The sequence below is a fragment of the Palaemon carinicauda genome, chromosome 37 (assembly GCF_036898095.1).
Source record: "Palaemon carinicauda isolate YSFRI2023 chromosome 37, ASM3689809v2, whole genome shotgun sequence".
NCBI classification, from domain to species: domain Eukaryota; kingdom Metazoa; phylum Arthropoda; class Malacostraca; order Decapoda; family Palaemonidae; genus Palaemon; species Palaemon carinicauda.
In genome coordinates, this window is record NC_090761.1 from 30,507,848 (window position 1) to 30,535,668 (window position 27,821).

General features: G+C 35.8%; 1 protein-coding gene across 1 annotated transcript in view; it reads left to right on the forward strand.

The window, feature by feature from the left end:
• The window catches only part of LOC137629547 (midnolin homolog), a 34,589-nt gene extending 8,005 nt beyond the window's left edge, over nucleotides 1–26,584 (forward strand). Inside the window, exons 2-6 of the mRNA XM_068360968.1 lie at nucleotides 1,133–1,189; nucleotides 1,374–2,321; nucleotides 8,227–8,434; nucleotides 12,191–12,484; nucleotides 20,139–26,584. Of these exons, the coding sequence (XP_068217069.1) occupies nucleotides 1,157–1,189; nucleotides 1,374–2,321; nucleotides 8,227–8,434; nucleotides 12,191–12,484; nucleotides 20,139–20,425 (1,770 nt within the window). The 5' untranslated portion in view covers nucleotides 1,133–1,156 and the 3' untranslated portion in view covers nucleotides 20,426–26,584. The remainder of the gene's footprint in view (nucleotides 1–1,132; nucleotides 1,190–1,373; nucleotides 2,322–8,226; nucleotides 8,435–12,190; nucleotides 12,485–20,138) is intronic.
• The last annotated feature ends 1,237 nt before the right edge of the window (nucleotides 26,585–27,821 follow it).

Sequence of the window (27,821 nt, forward strand, 5' to 3'; positions counted from 1 at the left end):
ACACAGAGAAGCACAGTAAGATGAAATTGAAGCTTTATCTATTTGGCTGCAATGACTGTTAAATAGCTGAAAGCTGTTTTCAAGGCATAGCAATAATTATCTGCTAAAAATTTAAAATGAACATTTCTTTTAAAGGCTAAGGCACAGACAGTAATGTTTTACTTTATTTTGGTAGTTGGTAAAGCCAGAATAACTATCATTGGTAGGTTTTATAAGAATAAGAATCATCTCCCAGCTATAGTATGTTTTTTTCCATTTTTTTTTTTATAAAACTATTAGAAAAGGAAAGGCTTTTTTATTTTTGAATGAAAGTACAGTAAAACTAGTGCTACTGTTGCATTTCACCACCAAACTTTGTCATATACATTTGACTGGTACCATTACCGTATGACATTAGCTGGGGATGCACAGTCAGAAAAATGCTGATAGATTATTTACCAAAACTGAGTATGGTTACTGTTTTGAATATATTGGCTTAGATTTATATCACTTGCTTATTAACCAACAATCTTTTTCTTTTTGTAGAAATAGAGAAAAACTTGAATTATACTTTGTGTAACATTCCTTGAAGTTTACCCTGTGTCTGAGCTGGAAAAATTAAGAGTTTGATGTAAAAAAAAATATTTTAAAAGTCATAAGATTGAGGAAGGAAGCTTATGCCAGATGCAGCTAGAACAATCAGAAATTGACATTTGAGATAAAATTCGTTGGAGTACTGTTATGAAGTTAACTTATTGTCATGGGCAAGAAATTTTTTATCACTTTTTATTATTATAATGATATATAAACTGTTGAAATGGGGTAGATGATTTTTTAAACATTTTGTTAATTAATGTTGATATTTTATTTTTTTTTTTCCCTTACCCTTTACTGTGTAATAGTTTAAGGGTTACTGTATTTGTTAAGATGTAGCTTAAACTGTCTTAGTAACTAAATAGAAAAAACCTGTTTCCAGTATATGCTGGCTACATTATGCATGGTGTTATTTTATGGTGAAACTATAATTTCTCTTTATGCTAATTGTTTTTAGTTTGGAAATGTTGGTTTTATGTTTATTATGGGGTATGAATTTTTTGTTCAGTATTCTTTTGAATGCTGTAGAAGTTAATGGTTATTACTTTCTCTTTTTCAGACACAGCGTCCAGAGCAGAGTGTTATGCAAGCTTTGGAGAGTCTTAATGATGGCCAGGTTAGTTTATTTCTTGTTATTTTCAAAGTGAATTGTATTTTTATATTTCTGATCTATATTTAATATAGTTGTAGACTTCATGCTTTTAAAAATGTTCAAATAGACTGGAATGTATGCAAGTCTAGCTATATTATTTTTAAGGTTTATAAGATTTTTTTCCCAATTGCCGATAATTCATTTTCAGGTCAATGACTTTTTGACTGGTAAAGCGCCACTCAACCTAACCATGCGTCTCGGAGACCACATGATGCTTATTCAACTTCAGCTGTCCACTGTCTCCCCTAGTGGTTCCAGAAAAAGCCGCCTGCAGCCCTCCCATAACCATAGCCATAGTCACATTCATTCTCATAGCCATACTCATTCTCATAACCACACCCATTCCCATTCTAGTACTCATTCTCATTCTGGAGGTCATGAGCATGGTGGAGGTTCTTCCTCTCGTCCATTAACCCCATCATATGCCCCTCACACTTCAAATACCTCATGTTCCAAGTATTCTCATGGTTACGTGCAACAGGACTCTTCCAATGATAGCTTACCAGTCTCTTCTGCCTCTCTGTCTTCATCATCAGATGGTATGGTAACACCTCCAGCTACAGCTTCTGCCATCCCTAGTCAGAGCTTACACTCCTCTTCCACGGCATCTTCATCACGTGCAGCCTCTCCCCCGTTGCCCTCAACATCATCATCAGTGTTTTCAACTATGTCACCATCTTCCAATTCATCACCTCATCATCCTCACCACCATCATAATCTTTTTCACCATGGTCTCGGATGTTCATCCTCTTCGTCTCCTCCATCTTCATATGTGACAACTCCACCTCATCATCATCACCATCATCACCACCACCATCATCATCACCATCACCATCACTATCGCCCATCCTCAGGCCACCCATCCACACCTATTAGCCCTACATCTTCCCCCTCCAGTGGTTCTAGTGCAAACTCACCCTCAGGGTGCAGTTTTGAAGGTGACCTTCCCATTAGAGGTTGTCCCCATCGGGGAGAAGAATCTGATCCCAGAGCATCATTAGATACGAAGGCATTAGCTGAAGCGAGCCGTAATTTGACCCAAACTCTAAAACAACTGTCGTCTGAAGTTCTTACTTCAAAGCCAGAGCAGAAGGAGGTAAGCAGCTTTTCTAGTACAAAAATTAGTACTTTTTTGGAATTGATTGAATTTTTTATATTAAAGAAATTCTTTTATTAAAAATTTAATTGTTCCGACACGAATATAAACCCTTGTCATTTTATGAGGAGTTAGATTAAGCACAGCTGATGTTCAGACTATAAAAACTTTTAGTGAGGTGGCAACCAACTTATATGCAGTATCCGGAATACTCAAGGTCTTTTCGTTCACTCACTAAACTCACCACTTTTGCTTTGGCCATGGTAGAGAGTAGATCAAGAGATACAAATGGCCAGAAACTGGGAGAGGAAGAGGGGGCTGGCTGTCAACGTTCAAGACATAGCACTTGAGTAAGTAAGAAAGAGAGCAGATATTGCTGTGCTGTCTCCGTTTTCTGATTATTATTATTATTACTTGCTAAGATACAACCCTAGTTGAAAAAGCAGGATGCTATAAGGCTAGGGGCTCCAACAGGGAAAATAGCTTAGTGAGAAAAGGAAACAAGGAAAAATAAAATTTTTAAGAAGAGTAACAACTTTAGAATAAATATATCTTATATAAACTCAAAACTTTAACAAAACAATAGGAAGAGAAATAAAATAGAATAGTGTTCCCGTGTTTACCCTCAAGCAAGAGAACTTTAACCCAAGACAGTGGAAGACCATGGTACATAGGCTATGGCACTACTCAAAAGACTAGAGAACAATGGTTTGATTTTGGAATATCCTCCTAGAAGAGCTTTCTACCATAGCTTAAAGAGTCTCTTCTACCCTTACCTAGAGGAAAGTGGCCACTGAACAATGATAGTGCAGTAACCGCTTGGGTGAAGAAGAATTGTTTGGTAATCTGTGTTGTCAGGTGTATGAGGACAAGAGAAGATGCCTGACTATTCGATGCCTGTGTAAGCAAAGGAAAAAAAAACCAGAGAGAAGAATCCAATGTATTACTGTCTGGCCAGTCAAAGGACCCCATAACTCTATCAGTAGTATCTTAGAGGGTGGTTGGTGCCCTGGCTACTTACCACCTACAATAAACTATGGACTATATAAACTATAAAAAAGAGGTGAGAAAGAAGATAGTATAATGTGCTCAAGTGTACCCTCAAACAAGAGAATTTAGCCCAAGACTGTGGAAGACCATGGTACAGAGCCTGTGGTACTACCCAAAACTAGAGAACAATAGTTTGATTTTGGAGTGTCCTCCTAGAAGAGCTGCTACCCTTATCAAGAGGAAAGTAGCCTCCGAACAATTTTAATGAAGAAGAATTGTTTGGTAATCTCATTGTTGGCTGGTGTATGGCGACAAGAGGAGGATGTGTAAAGAATAGGCCAGACTATGTCTTCGGTGTATGTGTAGGCCAAGGAAAAATGAGCCATAATGAGAGAGAGAAAGAGAGAGTGATCCAGTGTAATACTGTCAGGCCAGTCAAAAGGGCCCAGTAACTCTCTAGTGGTAGTATCTCAATGGGTGGCTGGTGGCCTGGTTAACCTGCTACCTACTAGGTAAAGATATTTAATCCTCAAGATATTCATGAAAGTGTTTTAAACATCTCACAGGACACTGAATCTCCTGTAACTGGTTTGCATACATCCAAGCATGTTGGATTTGCTGTATATGTGTATCATAAAACTAGGAGCAAAGATATTGGTTTGGTTTGTGTATTAGTTATTGTTAGCTCCAAAGGGTTTTAGCAACTGTAGAGGGTGAAGTTGATGAACAAACAAATGAGGAAAATATATTTATTCCTGCAAATATAGTTTCAGATAAGTTCACTCACTTTTCAATTGATAATTTAGATGTCTGTGAATGTACACTTGATGGCTCTAATATGCATATGACAAGCATGGTTATGTACCAGTCAAGGTTGCTGAAAGGCTATGTATTTGGCAAGGTACTTGTGAATATAAGCCAAAGACTTCTCTGCTGCAGACAGAATAGCAAGGTTCAGGAGATTGGCAACAACTTCTCTGAAAAGGAACCTGCTGCCTGCCCTGATGCGGCAGTTTTTGTTAGGCCACCTCTCCTTGTTAGAGAAACTTTCCTCTCTGGAGGTTGCATCTGTGCTTGGTGCAGTGGCTTCTAAAGACCCAGTGGTCACAAGCTTTAGACCATCCTGCAACCTTACTGCTTGTACCGCAAGTGATATCGGACCTCCTGTGGTGGCTGGACAAGGAGAACCTGTTAGTGGGAACACTCCTTCAGACTTCTCCCCCACAGCTCATGCTGTTCAGATTCATCTCGCCAGGGTTAGGACACTCATCAGGCAAAGAAACGAATCTCGGGCCTAAGATCATACGAGGACACATAAACTTCATGGAAATGAAAGTGTTGCAACTAGTGTTACTCCACTTGGCAAAGACTCTGAAAGGTCACTCTGTGGTGTTGATGAGTGACAACTCCACAGTAGTGACCTACATCTCCAAACAAGGAGGCATAGCCTCTCTCCTGTTATGCAAACTAGTAGTAGAGCTTCTCAAGTGGACACTGTCCCAGTCGATCTCTCTCTTGGCGAGGTTTATCCCCGGGAAGAGAAACATCATTGCAGAGCATCTGACCCACCAAGGGATGACAGTTGATTCAGAATGGTCTTTGCTTCCTCGAGTGGCGAAGAGACTTGTGACTTTATTGGGTTCCCCGTCTCTGGACATGTTCGCCACCCACCTGAATCACAAACTCCCGGTGTAGTGCTCTCTTGTCCCAAACCAAGCTGCAGTGATGGAAGACCCATTTCAGCATTGGGACAGTCTAGATTTCTACACCTTCCTACCTATTTGTCAGACATTGAAGAGAATCAGAACATCTAAGGAAGTCACAGTAATGCTAGTGGCCCCAAGGTGGCCAGCATTGGAATGGTATTCAGACCTACTGGAACCTCTCATGGAAGTATCAAGGGAACTTCCAGAATGGCTAAACTTGTTACGCAAACATCACACAAGAAAATTCTACAACTCGGTACATTGCCTATCCTTTCCCAGCTGGAGACTATCCAGTGTCTCCTCCAAAAGAAAGGCTTTTCAAAATCAACTGAGTAGCAGCTTTCCGGATACCTCCGAAAGTCTTCTGCAGCAGTTTACCAGGTTATGTGGAAAATCTTCTGTGATTGGTGTTATAGGGGGAATATTGCTACACTCAAAGCCATTATTCCCCTGATTGCAGACATTTTAATGTTCCTGAGGAACACAAAGGCCCCCTCAGTCACTGCAGTAAAAGGCTACTGCCTGCCCTTGAGCCATTATTCAAACTGATAGGACTGGATCTCTCCAAATCTTGGGAACTTTCAGCCGTGATTAGAAGTTTTGAGCAGTCTTGTCCTCCTCGAGAACTAACAGCCCATGGGCCTTGGATAAAGCCGTAGACAGCGACTTCACATTAAAGACTCTTCCTCCTTGCCTTAGGTTCAGCCAAGAGAGTGAGCAAACTGCATGGTGTATCTCATCTTAAGTCACATTCCAAAGGGTGGAGAGAACTATCTATCCTTTGTTCCTGAATTTGTGGCCAAATTCCAAAATCCGGTTGATAATGATATTAGATTTAACTCTTTCACAATCTTGTTTCTCTAAGAGGTAACTGATGACCCAGATGACATTTTACTGTCTTGTAAGAGGAGTATGTAAATTTTTGAAGAGGACACAGTATCTTAGGCCCTAAATCTCCAATTTGTTTGTGAACACTGGCTGATCTAAAAAGAAAGTTTTGAGTAACACAATTTCTTTTTGGCTAAGAGAAACTATCATGAGAGTATAAGTCCTCAGGCGAAATGTCTCCAGCCTCCCCCCTCCCATCAAGCATATATGTGGGCTTGCCGTAACCTTAGCGTTCTGCAAAAAACACTCGGTAGAACGAAGTTCTAAAAGCAGGAGTCTGGAAGACAAACCACTTTTACAAACCTTTACTTTAAAGATTGCACACACTGGTCCTTAGACACCTTTTCCATAGGCCCTATTGTTGCTGCACAACAAATAGTCTGACTTCAAATTATTATGGGACAAGTAACTGCTCTTATCCCAGTCATTGGTTATTCTCTGCATTCTAAGGGTATATATGAGTATAAAGGCGAATTGTGGGTTGATCGGACTTTAAGCCCTCACTTGAAATCTCCCTAATGCAAGTAAGAATACCTTGTTTTTTGTTTGTGTATTGGATGATACATTGAATATATTAATAATACGAGCCACTTGATATTATTTCACCCTGGCAAAGCTTTCTAGAATGGAACAGAAGGCCCTGCCTTGTATGAGCCAGCTGCACTTTTTACTAATAATTAACTTGGTCTCTTGCTATTACTTTAGTAATTGTATCTTGTGAGAGAAGGGCAGACTTCTTACCTTCACTGGGGCTTCCCCTCATGTAAGGAAGATTCCCCCATATAAATGACCCAAAAGTTTGTATCCACATAGGGATAAACTACAAATCTTATATAATTTTTATTTTTCCTAGCTATAAAAGCCTGAGGCATTTACCAAAGGTCCCATAGTTGTCCCAAAAGTCTTTGACCAGAAGAGTGTTGTAAGTAAGCGCTTGATACAGGCGAAGTGCGTTATGTGCAGCAGTTGCCCATCAACGCAACATTATGTAATCTACTGATTTCTTTTTTATTGTTTTGCCATAGAAAATGAAACTATAAGTAACACCCTATAAATGACTTGGGTTTGTATAGCTAGGAGAAATACAAATTATTTAAATTTTGTAGTTTTCACTGACACTCCAAGCTCTTTTCTAATTCTTTGCAACCATCCCATCTTCCCGGCCTCACCTAGTATGTGACTCACATCTTCATTTATTCTATAATTATTATATAACAATTACACATACTTTTATGGATCTGAAGCTTGAAAACTTGTTTAATTTTCTGGATTCCCTTTTCTCACTTTATCTAACATATCCTCTTCAACTTTCTCCTCTTCAAAACGCTTAAACTTTTAAGTAACCTCTGGAGTTTCTTGTCACTTTGGAAACATCAGCCTTTCCACAAACTGTTCACAATCCATTTTTTCTCTACTTCTACACCTGTATTGAATATTTTCTTCTCTGACCATTTCTATCACACCATCCATATTGATGTAAAATTAATATGGATGCACAACACCGTATTTTAACTCCAGTTTTACACTACCTGTCACTCCCCCTCTAAAACCTCTAACATATCTTCCATTTTTATCAAGAAATTTTTTATGCTCCCAACACATGATCCAATGTGTTTACTAGTTTTTACATTCCGGTATGCTTTTCTAGGTCCATGAATGTTACATACAGCTTTTGCTCTTCATTTTCAAACATCTTGCATAAATGAATCGTAGCAACAATTGATCCCATATTTCACTTCTTTATCTAAGCCCACAAAGAATTTCCATTCCTAGTGGTGCGAACTGCTTTCTGTTCCCATCACAATCTTGTCAAGTATCTTCCATTGCATATCAAGTAATCTCTCTATCTACCAAGGCACTTCCCCAAATTTTGGTGGGGTTAGCCAACATAAAAAAAAAAAAAAAAACCACAAAGTGGACTTTCTTCTTAGCTCCTCCCAGCCTGAGGAGGGATTCAGCCGAGTTTGGTTGGTACTGATATATTAAAGGAAACATTAATTCTTCTCACCCTATTCTTTTTTGCCCTTTCCATCATGAAGACATACCTTATGTAACCTGTTCATTCATTCAATTATGCCTTAATCATAAATATTGAAGGATGTAGTTTTTGTGTATATTAATCTTAAGTTAGTTTTTTTGTGAATTTTTGTCTGTTTAAAGGAATTCTCTCAAAATATTGTAATGGGGAAGGCATATCTTATTGCTATTGTGAATAAAGTAATGGAGAAAATTCCTGTCATAAAGTTTAGATCTTCTCAATATATTATATGCATTTGAATACTTTTGCTCATACAGGTAATGCTCAATATAATATCTTTCAGGAAAATCGGGCACCACAGGAAGTCTCGGCCACATCTCAAAGAGATGGAAGCGGTAGTAGCAGTACTAGTAGTAATACTGGAGGCAGTGGTAGTGGAAGCAGTAGGAGCTCAAGCACTAGTAATAGTAGCACCAGTAGCAAAAAACAAGGAGCCATTATTGAGAGTATGCATCACCATGGCAAGGGGGTCTACTCGGGGACTTTCTCAGGTAATCTACGAATAAGTCATGGTGATCTTGCTGTTGATTTATTCATTAAAGAGGTATTTTGTTTGGAAGCGATATGGTATAAATATGTACATCTTTGGAACATTTATATCCCTATAACCAAAATATCTAAACTTTTGTGTAGAATTTACACTGGAACTGTATGAAATTATATGGTAAATAAGGATTTAATGTATTAACTTCATATGTATTGATGATTATTAATTCTATTCTATTGATGTATATTACCACAATGAATTAATATTATTTGCGATAAACCATCTTGTTTTGTCTAGACTTTTCACTTGGTTCTAAAATAGACATACAGTATATACTGTATATAGCCATTATGTTATACAAGGAAGTTTGTCATTGGTGTTAATCTTTAGACATTGATTTTAAGTACTGTAGTTTGAATAGTGTACATTTTTAATGCATGATCAGAATTGGAGCAGATGCAAATTGAATCAATTCAACAAAGTGGGAAGAGAGCAAAGAGAAATATTGGGAGAGATGGATGAAAAGAAATATTTGCAATTGTGAAAGCACACAACAAAGAACTACAAAATTCTGTTATACAGTAGATAATTTGGATTTTTTTTTTCTTTTTTTTTCTTTTCTTTTTTTTCTTTTCTTTTTGTGTGTGTGTGTCGAGCAGTGGGAGGGAGAAAGGTTCCGAATTATGCGAGATTTTGATCGATCAACGGCCCCGCATAAAGGAAAAATCGCATATTTTGAAACACATAACAGGAATAATTCTATTAGGGTCAAGGCAAACAATTTAACCATTCAAAAATTTTTACTATCCCTTTTCAATACTTATGTAATATACTGTGTTTTTTCTAATATTAAATTCTTCAAATGAATGATTGAAACATTTGAAATTATTTAAAAATGTAATAACTTGAAAAAGGTTAAAATTACATCCAAGATAGGTGTATATACTATGTATTTTGCTATAACAAGACCTAAAACTAGGACAAATTTTAATTAATTTAAGGGAAAGAGAAGATTACAGAATGGCCCCTATTCCTGGGTGTAGCTGGTTGCTAAGGATGTCCAGGTTTATAAATACTGTACAGTAATGCCTCACAACATGAAATTGATTCGTTCCGGAGTGGCTTTCCATTCGTGAATTTTTGTGTAATTAGTCACATTTTACACGTAAATCACCTAATTCATTTCAAATCCTTAAAAAACTCCACATTAAATTTTAAATAAAGCTACAGTATAACCACAATGTAATACTGTACAACCAAATACATTTGAAGCATTCACCATACATGAACTAACTGTTAATACCTGTAAATTAAGTAGTTATTTGAACAAAATGCAATAGTAAATGGAAAATAATACAATACATACAATAAAATATTGTGCATGTGTAAAATATACAGTACCAAATGTACTTTACTATTATAGTTACCCTTGCTATAGCAATAAATATATTTTCTACTGTGTAAACAACCTGTTTTCTTAGACTTTTTTAATGGGTGACTATTTTATTCTTGGCCTGGATGACATACACCTTTTCTTATCATGAAACATTTTTCGTAATGCGAGTCAGAAAAATATTCGCATCACAGTGTGAAAATTTCTTAAGCAGATTCTTTCATGAAGAGAGGTATGACTACTAAAAAATTGAAAATTGGTATTTGGAACATTAAATCCATGAATCAGATTGGGAAGTTACAGCAAGTGGAGAATGAATTTATGAAATATAGTTTGGATATCTTGGCCCTATTCAGGAAGAACAGGTGGAGTTGGAAGAGACAGGGTAGGAATGATGATGACACCAAGAGAAGAAAATGCATTAACTGTGTAGAGAGCTGTAAATACTGTAGTAGATTGTTACTTGCAAAGTTCAAATCAAAGCAGTGCAATATGAGTATATGCACCAACGAATGATTCCCCTGATGAAAGAAAAGATGAATACTATGAAAAACTGCAGAGCGTAATAGATGAGATCCGAGAGAGGGACATGAAAATTATGATTCGCAACTTCAATGCTAAAGTTGGAAGAAATAATCAAGGGATAGAAAATGTGATGGGTGCTGATTGTCTTGGCAAAGTTGCAAATAAAAATGGAGCACATTTCAAAAGTTTCTGTTCAACAAACTTGTCATTGGAGGTACTCTTTTTCAGCTCAAGGACATCCACAAATATACATGGACTTAACAATGTGGAAATTACAACAATCAAATATATCACATTGCCATTAATAAGAGAGAAGAAGGACTCTGAGAAATGTAAGAAGCTATGGAGGTGCAGATATTGGTAGTGATCACCAGCTCATTTGCTATTAAGCTTCTAGAAGAAGAGTACAGAGAATCATTTGCAATTGAATGTAGGAATCGACTTACATTCTTAGAGACTTCAAGAGATGAAGAACAAACAATTAAAGAAGAATGGTGTGAAATTAAGAATATATATCATTCATTGTGTCGTGAAGTTTTGGGACGCAGTCACAAGAAGAAAATCATGGATATCAAGTGATCCTTGGGATACTATAAAAAGGAGACAAAGACAGAAATTGACTGTTGAAAGTTTTCGAGGAGGTAATGAAAATTACAAGGTAGAGCATACTAAGTATTCCAGTATTGGTAGTGAGATCAAAAGAAAAGCCAGGAATGACTGTAGATAATATTTAGACAGTGAAGCAGATGAGGCTGACAAATCTATGAATTCAGGAAGTGGCTATGGTGTAAGAATTGCTCTTAGAGTTAATAAAATCTCTCCTAGGGCAAAGAAGAAGCATATACCCATCAAAAAGAGAGATGGATCTGCTATAACAACAGAAGATGAAGAAAGACAACGTTTGATGGAACACTTTAGTGAGGTCATGAATAGGAGATATGAAGGGAATAATTTGATTGATATACCTGAAGCTGATGAGGACCTTTATGTACTCATGAATGAATTCAGTGTATTTGAAGTCGAAGCTATCGTTAGAAAACTCGAGATAGAAAGCCCCTGGATACGGTGGTATAGTTGCCGAGATGATACTGGCTGAAAATGAAGTGACTCGCAGACTACTTACAAGATTATTTTGTAGAATGTGGCATGAAGCGGCAAAACCTGATGAATGGCAGCTAGGAGTGTTGGTGAAAATAGCAAGAAAAGGAAACCTGACTGATTGCAATGATTACAGAGGCATAACACTTTTGTCAGTTATGAAAATATTTACAGTAGTATGCTTATTCTAAAGAGACAGAGAAAGATTGATGGAAAGCTGAGAGATGCACTAGCAGGATTTAGAAAAGGTAGAAGTTGCCCCTACCAAATTTTCATTTTAAGACATGTATAGTAATGTGTAGAATATAGAAATCCACTTCTCATGGCATTTGTGGATTATGAAAAAGCCTTTGATACTGTGCACCGCCCAAATTTATGGAGAGTCCTGCGTTATTATGGAATTTCTCTTAAATTTATGAATTTGATTAAGTCTGTTCATGAGTATAGCAAGTGTAAAGTTAATGTTAATGGAGTCCTATCAAATGAATTTCCATTGAACAGCAGATGTTTTTAGCACGGTATCTTAAATCCGTATATAGTACTTACATAGAGGCCAGTGGTGAAATAGGATAGTCTGGACTAGGTAATGACAAGTTTAAACACATTTTTTATATGTGGGGATATCTTGTTATTACTGTATTATTGTTTATGGTCACTATCTGTTTGTTACTTATAAGGGTTATATGATTTTAATTCTATTTTTTCATTGAACAAATGTAAGATTCGTCAAATTTTTAATTACAGGAACCCTTAACCCAGCACTTCAGGACCGGCAGGGACGGCCCAAACGGGATATTTCTACAATTATTCATATTTTGAATGACCTTCTCTGTGCCACACCCCAATATCGTCGACATTCAAATACTACGATTTCAGTAAGCACATCCACCCCATCAAGCAGGAATAAAACTTATTCAAACGCCAAACGAACACCTCATTTCAATGGAGATATTTCAAGTAATACTCTCTCTCAAGAGGATTCGAGGACCTGTGTTAGTGAGAAGAATTCTAGTAGTGGTACACATTCCAGTGAACAAGGTAACCTTTTGTAGTATGTCTTGTATTTATTTATTAATTATACAGTACAGCAATACAGCAAATTTGTAGGTCTAAGTTTGTAGGGTTGAGATTTACAAAATTCTGTTTATTGTAATTTGGGTAGTATAATGTGCATATTTTGTTTCAAATAGTTTTATTAATGGAAAAAAAAATTCTGTCATGGCTAAAGTAGCTTTTTTTCTATATGTACGTAACTGTGCCAGATCCTGTAGACATCCTTTTTCCGACCTGGGTGCATATTTTCGTATTCTTTTTCTAGAATTGGTGAGATGTTTTTCTGGGTGACTTTACCATTATATTTGACCATTTTCTCTGATGTCTAATTCATTATCTCCATTTTGCTTATATTTATGAGGAATAGCAAACATAGATTTAGTTTCTCTCATATATATTATATATATGTTTGTCCTACTCATTTGTGTGTATGTTTATATATTCATAGTTTTATTGTTTTTATACTGAAACAGTAACTATATAGACCAAGAGCATAAAATGTTCTGAAAAAGAATTTGACAAGAAAGTTGTTGACACTAATTTTGTGTAAATGAGGAACAGCGTCACCCATTGCCAGTCAGATACATTCTTTCTATTCATTTGTGTACTGGCTTATATATTTATAATTTTTGTGTTAGGATTATGCTGAAAGAAGACGACAACGACGAAGATTATGCTGAAAGATGCATAAGGTGTCAGAAATGATAACTAAATAGGTCAAAAGCATAAGATATGCCCATAAGAAGACATAGCTGATGAGAATATATTTTACTCGCCAATCTTTCATAAATAAATAAGAGTATTACTCATTGTAATCATATATTGTCAATATATCATGATTTTGCATTTTTTATTCATAGTTTGGTGTTTTGTTGCAAAATGCCTAGTGTGCCAAAGAAGAAGGTTGTATCATACAAACGATGAAAAAATTGCAGGCAGGCTGTAGATGCCCACCTCAACACATTGTTAATGGAAGCGTATCTAGACTGACCATGGTAGAGAAGGAGGGAAAAGGGGGAGACCTGAACATGCTATTTCAAGAATGGTCCTTGACCACTTTACTTCCACCTCTCACACTTTAATGTCCACACCTTACGTGTGGTAAGTCCAGGGACACACCTATTAGTAGTAGGAACCATTGAACCTGTGGTCTTTACCTTCAGGGGGATGCAAACTCTCTCCCTTGGTCCGAGTAGTTTTAACTACGGGATGACTATGTATCTTATACAAGATTTCTCTGTTGGCGCTGAGAGGCAGACATACTAGCTGTCGTCTCTCTTCTTCCTGATATAGTTTTTTCCAGTCTTGTGATTTTTACTATTGCTGACTCTACATTTGTTTGAGAGAACAGATAGGGGGAATTCACCGTTGTTCAGAGCATCTGGCCAAGATTGAATCTCATCTTTTCAAGACAACTTTCCCCCATAGAAGAACAGTCTGATGTAAAAAGAATTCTAGGGCTTTTGACCCTGCTTGCGACAAACCTTCAAATCTACGTAGGGTATTACGATCCTTAAGATGCAACAGTTTCTCCTTTACTTAAACCAGATGGCTCTGTCACTCACTGTCCAAAGGGAAAGGCAACTCTGCTGATGTGTTTGACAGTAAGCAGAGTAATGAGAAACTTGATCTTCCTCATTCTTGTTTTCCAGAGGCTAAACTAACTAGTTTAGCTTTTTGATCGGGTGAAATTAAAGCTCTCTTGATAGACCTTGATGCTTATGGCGGTGTAGACCCAAATGGTATTTTTTCTTTGTTTTTTATAAAGACTGCAAATTTCTTAGCTCCTAAATTATGTTGTTTTGGGTAAGGTAGCAAGAAGAGGAGTGTTTAGCACTTGGAGAATTTGTAATGTTACTCCACTATGTATATGTGTTTTTGGTAGCTGAAGTCCAACTGGCTTGACCTCTATAATCTATGGGCGAGCCAAGAAAAGGAAAAAAGGGTCAGCTAATAAGTCATTCACCTAGATTTGAACGGTCTAAGAATGATCCTTTAATTTGATACTCTCTTTAAATTGTTCCTTACGCCATTTTTTTTTTCAACCACGTGGTAACAACAAAGTTGAAACTCTTTGATATAACAAGGAGAAAAATTGTTATAAAAAGATCATCACACTAACAGAAATAATCTTAATTTTGATATCAAATAAATTCATTTCTCAATTCTGATTGATTATTAAAAGACATGATTCTATACAAAGGATTTGATTAACTAAGTTTAATGTAGTATATTTACATTGGTGTTTGTATTGTTTTAAAATTTATTTGATTATCATTATCATCTCCTCCTACCCTTATTGATGCAAAGGGCCTCGGTTAGATTTCGCCAGTCGTCTCTGTCTTGAGCTTTTAATTCAATACTTCTCCATTCATCATCTCCTACTTTGCGCTTTATAGTCCCAAGCCATGTAAGCCTGGGTCTTCCAATTCTTCTAGTGCCTTGTGGAGCCCAGTTAAACATTTGGTGAACTAATCTCTCGTGGGGAGTGCAAAGAGCATGCCCTAACCATCTCCATCTACCCCTCATCATGATCTCATCCACATATGGTACTCAAGTAATCTCTCTTATAGTTTCATTTCTAATCCTGTCCTGCCATTTAACTCCCAATATCCTTCTGAGGGCTTCATTCTCAAATCTACTAAATCTATTGGAGATTGTTTCATTGTCATACCGTGACTCATGTCCATAGAGTAACTCCTATCTCACTAAAGTGATCTTTAGTCTGATTTTTATATGAAATTTTGGGCGATTTGATTTCTAAATTTTACTTAACCTAGCCATTGTCTGATTTGCTTTTTTCAATCTTTCACTAAACTCTAATTCTAAAGACCCTGTATTGGGGATCATTGTTCCTAAATACTTAAATGATTCAACCTCAATAATCCTTTCTCCTTCCAATGATATTTCATCTTCCATTGCATACTCCGTTCTCATCATCTCTGTCTTTCTTCTATTCATCTTCAGCCCCACCTCGTGTGATATTTCATGCATTCTGGTAAGCAAGCATTGCAAATCCTGATTAATAGAAATAAATTTTTAACAGCAAAGGTTCAGTTATCAAACATGGTTATGGTGACTCTTTGTCAGATAAAGGTAGTTCTATCACAAAAGATTCAATGAATTCGTTAATACAGACATCATTTTTCATGTCTTCCTTTATAATGTTATCAGTGTGCTTAATAGCCTTGACCCAATTCCCAGTAGTGATGGATTCCAAAGCTTCCCGCAAAAGTCCTTTCAAGTCTTTCGTTCTGAAATTGTTTCTTGAAGCAACATATTTCTTTATTTGAGCCCATATGAAGTCAATTGGGTTATAATGGGAATGGTAAGGAGGTAATCGTAAAATCTGGTGACCATTTTGAATGGCTATGTCGTTGATTACATATTTTGGTTCTCGTGAATTTTTCCTTGATTTCATATAACTCATATTTTGTAAGGTATTCTGGAGGGTTTACACCATGTTTGTTCAGCCAATCTCGCATATCATTCTTTGTTCGTGACATTGTTGGCAGTCTGTCGATTTGAACTGAATGGTATGAAGCATTGTCCATTACAATTACAGATGGAGGTATGTTTGGAATACTGTAGCTGCATTGTGAACCATTTTTGAAATACATCTTTATTCATCTAATTATGGTAATCTCCATCATAGTGTTTAGCTTGGAATACCAGCTCAGCATTGGGAACAAAGCCATCCTTTGATCCATCATGCAGGATGATGAGTCAGCTACCCTTAACTGGTTTTGATTTATGCCAGTTGCATGGTCAGACGAATCATTTTGCCAACACTTACTTACAGTATAATTTTAGTTAACGCAGGTTTCTTCTATATATATGTACTGTACGATCGTTCTCCCATTTCCATTAAACATTTAATTTTACATAAATATTTTGTTCTTCCACTTGTAATATCACTTCTCTCTAGCAGAAATTTTCTTGCACTCAGTTTTTTATAAGAGAAACCTATTTCATGCAGTAACTTTCGAAAGCTTTCATTGCGTCCACTGAAGCCAATATTTTCCTTAACTCGTTGTAAAACTCTCTATAATTGGAATTTTGTTATTTGCATAAAATTCTAGCAGTTCGTCTTATAACTCCTCGATCAAAGAAAAAGGTCTTTTGAATTAGGGTATTATGTCAGTCTGTGTAACACTTCTCTTACAGTGTCTGGTCTAATCTGCTTTTAGAATGTGTAGCCTGTAGAGGCAAAGTTTATAATGTAGACAATCGATGAAAGGATTGGCTGGGTCTCTCCAAGGTGATCCCGGCCATGACAAAATTGCTGTCAGGCTCATGATTTTTAGCTTGGGCCAAATTTCTTAAGGTGATGTACGATCTTAAAATCGTTACAGGTTCTTTTAATAATTAAAATAAATACTTCCAACAACAACCATTGAAAGATGGGAAATGAAGATAAAAAGAAACTCACGAAAAAATACAACACATTTATCCATAAACTTATATAATGAAAATCAGTTACTAATTCGTTTACTTTAACTGACAAATCAAATCAATCAAAACATCAATAGAAAAGGGGAACAGTCAGTAAGGTAGAAATGCTTAAGGAATAGTTTTCTGCAGCAGCTGAGATGATACTGGTACGGAGACTTCAGGCTTGAGAACGTTGCAGAAAGGCGGCTGAAGTTCAGATGAAACTGGCACGATGACTGGATACGGAGATGTTACAGAAAGGGTGGCATCAAGATGGACATGAGAAGTCTTCTCCAAGAATTTGATGATAGTGTTGAACTAAGGCAGGCTGCAGGCAGTGTTGGCTACTTCTCGTCACAAGCAGGGAGGGCTGGCTGCTTCAATTTGTCTCTTCTCAACCATAACAGGATTTTGGAGATAGGTTGAAGGGAAGGTTGGAAATGAACCCTGTCAGGCTTCTGGTCTTCTCTGCTTTTTATTTCGTCAGGACTTGGCTCTCATCTGCTTCGGACATAGTTCCTTTCTTGTCTTATGTCCTGTCCTATCTCTCTTGGATAATCTCTTCTTGAAGTTTATACACCCATGTATGGACAAAGTTAATTACAGTGGGCAGTGGTCATTTCCATAGAAGGAGTTTTTTAACAATTATGCTTCTCTATTGGCTTCCACAAAAACACCCACTTCATAACAAAAGGGCAGCATGTGTCCACCCATGATGACATATTTCATAAACATGGATATCCTTCAGGCTCAGTTTCTCTAAATATGCTGACTCCACTGATTAAGATGATGACATCTTGGTCAAACAGGACAGTCCCCTTATCGTAGCAGGTACTCTCGTTGAGGCTCGGTTTACTTTCAAAATGCTGACAACATTGAAGCGATGACAGGTTTGACCAAACAATACGGTAGTCGAATCTTGTCCCGCTGCTCTCACTTTGGGGATAGATATTTTTGTCTTTTATAACATATCCTTTTAAAGATATTGCATCTACCCATGACAGGTGAATAATGACATCATTTGTCAACTAGGGATTGTTTCTCGGGATCCTGAGATCCCGGGATCTTGTTGCTTTTTTGTCCAAGAAAATTCATGCGATTTTATTTTTCTTCCCGGAAAATCGCGGCAGCGTTTAAAATATGTGCAAATGAAAAAAAATTATACATCTTCAATAATCAGCAGCTATTGCCGTATAACTGTACCTATTACCTGACACTGATCTAAACGATTTAAAAGTATTGCCAGCAAAAAGTCTTCTTTTGTCTACAGCAAAAAGTCCTCTTTTGTCTACAGCAAAAAGTCTTCTTTTGTCTACAGCAAAAAGTCTTCTTTTGTCTACAGCAAAAAGTCTTCTTTTGTCTACAGCAAAATAACTTCTTATTCGCCTTGATGACGGAAATAGTGATGAAATGTTTGCTTTATCCAAATCCAAAGAAGGAGGAATGTCTCAGTCAGTCGACCCAGAGGGAGCAATAAAAAACTCCATAAAACAGGTCAAATAAGTCAGGTGATTGGCAGGAGCATAACTGAAGAGTTTGAAATTTTTGAAGTAACTGGAAAAAAGATAGCAAACATAACCAAGAGAAAAGCTGCATTAGAATCTATACCAACCACATTTATAGAGGAAGACAGTTTTTCCAGCTGTATTACTGTTTATCACCAGACTTTGAATTCGACCAAGTAATAAAAGTGTCAATTAGTTTGTACTTTGTAGTAACAGTTAGAAGCAAAATTTACTATTTTCCTCTTTTGGCATTTTATCAAAAGAGCGATATATGAATATATAGTTTTCTAGTTTTTTTTCATATAACTGCCATAGAAGCAGATTTCATGTAAGTTTATGCTTTTCGGAGTCGTTTGAAGACAGTCATTTTTATTCAAGACTTTTGGTTTTTGTGTTGACATTACTCCTTTTTTCTTATCAGAGTTATATTAAGAAAGAATGTGATCTTATACAGTTATTACAGTCCTTTTTATTTAAGAATTTGCTTATTTGTAATGAACATTGATCATTTTTCTTTCACCCAGTTTACAGTATATTACAAAAGCATTTAATTGTATAAGATATTTTCATACAATTGTAAAAAGATGTGCCTCTTTCTTGAATTAGTTTAAGAGCAATAACTGCATAAAATTATGTGTTTAATCAGTTTAAATTTTCTGCCCGTTAATTTTATTGAACGCATCTTTTTATTGCATTATATATTGCGGATATGTCTTTCCCAATACTTTAAAAATAATCAAATAATCACATGTTATAAGTATTTTGCAATATTTCATTCCTTAAATACATGAATATTTATAAAATCCATGGATTTCTCAGGGTTTTCCCGGGACCCGGAAAAACACTAACCTTTCCCGAAATCCCGGGATTGGGAAAAGTGTGTCAAATGACAATCCCTAGTGTCAACCTTCTTATGTTGATGTTTTGGGGTGTATCCAACAAAGGAATAGAGAGATACAAACAAAATTGTATTAGAAGGCTGAATAAATTTTCTATATAGCACTTATGGTTACATGAACAGATGATGTCAAAGTGTGTATTGGATTGCGAGAGGATTAAATGTAGGAATAGGTGGGGACAAGATAAAACCAATAAAAGAGCCAAATGTAATTTAGCTAAAACACCTTACAGTGGCATTTTGTATGACCAAGCTTCATGTAGCATTATTTTTTGCACTCCTCCTCCTCCTTGTGTTTCCATTCATCCCTCTACATACCCTGTCTCCTCTCTACTCCTCCAATTCCCCTTGTAGTTCAAGCTGCTTGGCATCAAAATTTTGATTTGTAAAGTATGGTAAATTATTTATCCAAATCTTGCCATTGCGCTATTTTGCACTTATCTCACCCCTTTTAGAGAGTGTCTTAGTGCAAAGCCATTTGCCTGTTCTTTCCCCCAGATCTGCCTACATCTAACACAAGAGCTGAGTGCATGGTAGAAGTTAGGAATCCATTGGTGTACCCAGTGTCTATATCTTCTACTTTAGCCTCAAGGCTCTGTTCTCATATGTATAATGCAAAATGTAACATGAAATTAAGAAAAATATTTATTTTGCGTGAATATTTAAATTTCAGTCGAAATTGAGTGACATTCAGTATATCAAATAGTTTGACCTAGTACTGTACATTAGAAAATTAAGATTTTTACCTCGATAATCTAGTTAAAATTTCTTCCGTAACTAACATATTAAACCCTCTTTTCAGAATGTGGTGATGAAAATCAAGCTATGAGGACTAAAGTTGAGCAGTTGAGATTTATAATGGAACAGAGACGTGCAAGACGCAAGGCTCGTCGGGATGCGCGTGCTCAACCTTACCCCCATGCAGCAGCAACTGCTTGGGCCACAAATAATAATGTTCCAACTCTTGTTACCACAACGAGTACAGCTGCCAAAACAGCATCTCAAGCTATGGAGGTGGATAATAGTAATGCTGATGGAACTGATCAAGCCACCTTATGCGAACTCAATTCTGAAACAGTGGTTGCTTAATGTTGGCTTAACTCTAGAGGAATGATACAATGCAAAGAAGTCTGTGAGTAACATGTGGATTATTAGTGTAGTGGACTTTGATTTGAATTGGCATTAGTACATAGGTACTTCTCAGTTGCTAATTTTCAAAAGATTAAGGAGTGTCTTTCATTTAGCCAGTCTGTTTGTTAAGTCTTCACAAGGGGTTGCTGTGCTTAGACTGGTATTGTAGTTATGGATGGTTTATAGTCTGTGATGTAGGGTTTATTGTGTTTATGTATGAACATGCAATACAAAAGCATTGTTTGATATGCTTCCATAGATGGAAATATGGCATGTAGGTCAATCATTATATTATACTGTGCATAAGTACAACTGTTACCAGGCGAATACTAAAACACGATTGGATAAAACAGCATAAGCCCCATATGTTGTATTTCAAGATCTTTTGAAGATTTTCCTGGGTTTTCAGGAAATCCATACAGTATTTAATAACAATTCTTAATACAGGGACTTATAAAGCCCCAATGTTTTCCTTAGGAAAAAAAGGCCCCAAAATGCTTTGCACTTACGGCAATATCAAAGTTCAAGATATTGAGGAGTTGTTACTTCTTGAGTGGTTTTATGGAAAAGAGAAAGGTTGCAGAAGAGGATGTGAACTTTTCACAATTAGATTGGCAAATTTTCTGTTGTTTTTTTATATATACTGTACTGAGTGTACCAAGACATGCATTCATAGTGATATTGTTCATGAAATACTGTTCTGTTATATTTTTTATATACAGTTTTAATTTGTTACAGTCTTATCAAATTGGTTAAAATGATGAGTGGGCTACTGAAACTTTATGAAGAGGAATGTATTATGTTCATAGCTTATTCAAACTTCTTGTTTTAGTATATGAACAATGAAAAGGTTTTTCTCTGGGAGTGTCTGATGTCTTATTATTTAGAAGGAAATTATAAAGAACTCTGGTCTTCTTTCACATTTTAAATTCTTCAAGTCTTTCTTGATTATAAATTTAAACAAAATCAAATTCATAAAATATATGAAAATTTTAAGTTTTTAAGGGATGCAGTAATACAGGCTCTATCTCACTGATAATAATAAAAATAACAATAATAAGGTAGCAAAGTTATTCATGTTATATTTGAATTCATTTAGGGCTCTACTATGCAGTTTATTTTAAGGGTTTGTGTGTATATTGCAATTTCATATAAAAATATTGAACCAGTCAGATGGGATCTACCTCGATAGTAGTATTTGCACCGAGTTTAATAATGGCTGGCAATAATATCTTATAACTGTCAGTTTAAGAGAATGATGTTCAAATTTCACCTCATTCCTTATAGCACCATAGAAACAATTGCCATAGGCATGAATAGAATATATAAATGAATAGGCATTTTTTTCCATTAAATTAGAATTTTAGATAGATTTATATTGTGGATGTAAATTTGCAGTGTCACAATGTTGAGTTGTATCATTTATTTTTATTACTACCATTTGTTGGAATTTATTATCTATTGTAGTTTTGATATACTATTTAGGTCATATGATGGCATTTTATTTTTCAACAGCAATGGACTTCAACTTCTACAAAAGTTTTATTCTGTCCATAATGGCACTGAGATGTAGAGATGACAAAGCTAATGTTATCTGTGTGTAAGTGATAATTGTATCCACTCCAGTTTTCCCTTCTCTCTGCGATTGAACTTTTTCTACAAATCTCTTGCCAGGAGGAAGAAGAATCGTTCAACATTTTACAAAAAGTAATGTATATAATTTATACATAGTATTTGTATTAGCACAGTATCTGTTAATTTGTTGTAAATATTGAGGTTTGAAGTAGAAGTTGATGTGGCACAAGCATCTGCTGTAAATAGCAAATTTTTCAAGCTTTGGAGATGCAAGAGCATTTTCGATAAAAAGAAAACCAAGACTTGAACTCAAAGGTTTTGGTCATTGTTTTTTTAGCGTTCATATCTCTTCGTCAGGTCTTGGTAACCTCTTTTAAAGAGAGAAAAGTAAGATATTCATCCGACCCTCCTTTCAACCTTACAATAATTTGGATTTAACTTCAATCTGGGGACTTGGCAATAATGGATTTATAATAGAAATACTGGGATTACCATATAAAATGCACAACCTGTAGATTTCTTAGTGTAAAAATATTCTTTGAAAATTTTTAACTATTAATATTCAAGGTATTTTCTGTTATTCTTCATGCCATGCAATATGAAATTTCACAATTTAGTGTTGAGCCAATATTTAATGTGCTGATTGACAGCTGTTAGTTATATTTACCTTTGGGGCATTGATTTCCACATCCCATGCGTGCTGTAGCTTTATGATTTTTATCAGATTTAGGGAAACTGATTAAAAACTGTATAATTTTTACATGTGTAAACAATATATCAATACCTAACCTTACAGTCAGTAACTCTTGGTAAGACAATACACAACCCTTGCTGAGCTTGGCAACACTTCTTGTTGGTAACGAAATGGGCCCTTTTTACTGTGTAAACTGATATTTGGCCAGACAGACTGCCAAAGGAAAAAATGTCGAAAGACGGTGTCCAGTAGGTAAAGTGTCAAACAAACAAATTGTTGATCAGATATTGTGTTGACTAGATGTAAGGGATTAATTAGATAATTAAAGTAACTTCACCCATGCTGGTAATGCATAGTGAAGCATATACTGTATGCCAAAAGAGGAGCAAGGAGAGAGAGTATGTTAAATTAGATAATTGGAGTAACGCTTAAATATTCACACACACAGCAAAGCATGAACTACTTCCTAAAACAGAGGTGGAAGGAGATAATGTTAAATCACAAGCAAAGCAAGTGGTGCCACTGTTGAGCAATGATCGATTGAGCTTAGTGATTAATTAGATGATTGAAGTAACTCTCTACAGTAGTTAGCTATCTAAGAAATTCAATAAATAATGTCTACATACTTTATTAGCTCATGGCCTTTTGCTGCAGTAACCAATTAACTTCCCTCAAAGTTGATAGGTTTTGACACAATGTCTATTAGACTATTTGTCCTATCAACACTTTATCTGTTTGACACTTTTCTGTTCGACACCTTGTCGGTTTGACATTTTTTACCTTCGACACTGGTTATCAAAATTTTGTCCCACTACTAACTGATGGATTTGTATTTGAAGATGGATTTCAGTTAAAAGATCTCTTTAGTTTACACATGCTTTTGTAGCTATATAGTTGGGAATGCCCTACTGTGGTAATATAATGTAAATTTTGTCTGTAAGGTACGTAACCTGATTAAAGAAGATCATGAAATCAAAAGCTCAAACTATCAAGAGGTTGAGAATTGGAACAATCCCTTGTAGTAGTGCCATGGATATCTTGGATATCATGAAGACCTCATTGACCATGTAAAGATCTATGGTACTATTGCTAAGATCTTGAGGTAAACAGAGCCTGGTACAGATGGAGAGGCAGAGACTCTTAGGGCCAAGCCTTCAAATTTTTGCCCTCTATTACTAAAGCTAAAGAATTTGATTCCATTAGTAAAAGTTATCTAATATAAGTTCAGTTGCCAGAAATTTGGAAAAGTCTTCCTTGTATAACCGGAACAGTCTAGAGGACTAAAAATCTCATCAGTAAATTAAAGAGAGTAAAGAAACTCAACAGTGAATTAAAGAGAATAAGAACCGGAGTATTCCATTATTTCTAAATGCATACCAGAATGAGCATAACATCTGTGGTCAGAAAGGGGAAACAAGACATAAACTGAATTAGGCAGACAAAGCTGGAGACATCATCTAAATTGTAGCCCAATTATCATACCTCCCAAGCTAACTCAAGATCATTTCTTCTGTTATTCAAACTTATAATGTCTGACACAAAATATCTTGTTAATATCAGCAAGTGGTAGAAATATTTTATGTTCTTAAACACAATTGCCAGGGTTGAAATTTCAACATTATTAATATGTTTTCCTCAGTGATTTTAACAAGTAGGATCATGCTTCAACCTAATCATGGAATATTGAAGACCATGACATAACTTTTCATTAATCTTCCAAAAATGGGAAGGCCATCTAAGCAAGGCTGTCACAAAAAGTTACGTCTAGTTCAAGATGAGAAGATATTTAAGATTTTATGGAGATTATAGGTTATGGATGTCCACACAAGCAGTCTCTCAGGTTTATCTAAAAATTGGCTCCTTATAGTAATACTAGACAGCAAGGCTTATTGCATGTCCAAAGACAGTTCCTGTTCTGAAAATTTCTTACCATGTCCTGGGTACTAAAAGCAAAACATAGAATTAATGCTGGAAACTTGTAGCCCATCTATCTTGACCACGGTGGGTGTAAACTAGCTGACAATTTATAGCCAGTAGAAGGTGGTGAAGAGGCCTTACTAAAGCTACAGAGCACATTGTAAGGGCCACAATCAAAAGTAAGTCTCCGCTGACTTTCTAAAAGATGTAAGTTGGCTACAGGTAGCTATCCCATTGCCTTCAAAAACTTACTTCATGGTACTCTATGCATTAACTTCTCAACCTTTTTGGAAGCTGCTAAAAACTCCACTATCCTCCTCTTGAGTTGAATTGATATTGTAACTAAGGTTAAAGAAATTCCTCCGCCAGAAACTATTTCTAGCCTCCATATTTAGTTGTTAAGCTCATACTGTATCCATCTACAAAGTGGCTTGAAGGTATTGAGTTAAGGTTCCTTATGAGAAGGATGTTATCCTCAATAGATTTTGTTGCTACATCAGAAGATTATTTAGTACCTAAAGGTGAAAGTCTGGAAATTTTCAGCTGATTGAGAAGATAATGTAATCTGCCATCTTTGGAGCCTGGATAATTGCATTGCAGTGCAATATTAATCCAACTAACTCTATATTTACTTTCCAATGCCTGCTTGAAAAAATTAAGAGGTCTGGCTGATTCACTAAAAGTCTAATCTAGGATTATCTATAATCGTTGCTGCTATTTAATGTAGTATTAACTATAGTCCTCTTTGATATGTTTTATTATAAATACAGTACTGTATATGTATCTCACTGCACCTGAGGTAAATGAGTTTTGGCAAAGATAACAAAATACTTAGGGCTAAAATCTTAAAATTAAAATAGTGTGTTCTGACAGAACTACACTCCAATCACCCAATGATCCGATGCAACCTATAAGAAGGAAGGAAATATCTTAGTTCTTTTTATTAAAGAATTATTCAAATTGATATCTTTACATGCAACCATGAATGATAGCATGCAAGAAGGGACACTACTGTGCAACAAAATATCTGTAACATATGCTGTACTAGAATAAGGAGAAGTTGCAATCAGTGGGTCTCCAAACTTATTTTGGGGCTACATATCACCACAGGGTATAGCTCATTGTACTTTTCTTCTACTAGGAAGAACACCGGTGTGGCACTTAGGTGTTGCTTAGCCCAACCTTCCTCTATGTAGAAAAATCTTGGGACACTACTCGGCATGGTCTTATGTACTCCTATATAGAAGAATTCCAGTACAGCTCTCTGGCATTCGGCAGAATGCTTGCCCATCTTCTACCATAATGAACTGAAGAACTACTTCCAATAACAATATCTAAATACTTCCTAATGTGGTGACGCTGCATGTGTGATCGGCTCATGCATAGCATGGGCATGGTAGATGCAATCACAAGAAATCAATTTTAGGAACAATTTAAGCTTTATATTAAGTACAGTACCAGCAATCCATATTGTGTCATAGTGATTCAAATATTACCAGTAAGCTGGTGGACACTGCTAGAAATGTTGATCGCTACTTCTTGCAGATGAGACGTGCTGGAGGATTTTGTAACTACAGCCGCAGTGAGGTTGAAAGACAACAACTGCATAAAGTCTGTATAGCCTTAGATTATGAGGCCAATGACAAAGTGCTAATATGATAATCATGATAACAATAATAATGTTAAAACATGGATACTCCTAAAACAGATAAGTCATACCAAATGAGGTAATGAAAATATTCAGAAGCTCTGGGTCCAAGGCCTATTGAACAACCTAATATTCTTTTGAGAAATATCATTATTGATGATAACACTGTAGTTAGAATACAGTTTCCAATTCATTCATATGCTACTATATACAGTTGTATATGAAATCAATTTAAATGACCGAAGAGACTGTCAATGAAACTGCAAGCACTAGTAAGCTAAAGGACCAATGAACTGTCATTAACATTTCAAAAATAGACTTATACAGTATCAGTGATATTGTTTTTCTTTCTCCACAATGGTAAATTAGTCTAATTTCATTTCATTATATAATATGCTACATACAAAAGCATTTTCATTTTATTCTAACTAATAAATTGTTTTTATTTCTCATAAATCATTATTGGCTCAAGGTACTACTTGTATTGATAAAAATCCCCGCATATAAATTTTGCTTCTGTCACATGGTTTAGAAAAATAAATATTTTAAAACAAATGTTTATTAGGGTATTGGTTGCAATGATCAATCTGCATAGGATTTTGGGTTGAGGCTAACAAGGTTAACCCTTTTACCCCCAAAGGACGTACTGGTACGTTTCACAAAACCCATCCCTTTACCCCCATGGACATATCGGTACGTCCTTGCAAAAAAATGCTATAAATTTTTTTTTTTTTTCTATATTTTTGATAATTTTTTGAAAAAAAAATCAGGCATTTTCCAAGAGAATGAGACCAACCTGACCTCTCTATGACAAAAATTAAGGCAGTTAGAGCAATTTAAAAAAATATACTGCAAAATGTGCTGGGAAAAAAATAACCTCCTGGGGGTTAAGGGTTGGAAATTTCCAAAAAGCCTGGGGGTAAAAGGGTTAAGAACCACTGCTATGGAGTCTATGCTAGAAGAGTACAGAATTACCTAAAAATAATAAATCATGCAAGGTAAAGTAATTACCTTGTATGAATGCTATTTGAAGACACAAGGGAAAAATATTTAAACTGATACCAAAAACAATATAAAGCTATATAAATGAAAAACTCATGAGAACTTTGCACTTAATGAACAGTACGTATTCCCCAGTATTTAAGGACTTTCATGGAATTATTGACAAACCATTAACATAGGGTGAATATATAAATCATTCCAAAAGGATGAAGCAAGAAAAAATAACATAAATTTTGAGTAAAGAGAGAGAGCACAATTAACAAATATCATAAGCCAACCAAGCAAGGTGTTGTTTTCTTAACAGACACATTTGAAATTGCTACAATACCCTTGTTACCAACAGGAATACTGCTTAGAGGGGTGGCTAGCTGAGCAAGTGTTGTGCTTATTCTAGCACATGTCCAGGAGCTATTTGACTGCAGGACTAGGCATACATATATAATTCAACACAAATCTAGTTTTTTGGTTATAGTAACACCAAGACTTCCAAAAATAATATTTTTTAATTTAAAATCTAG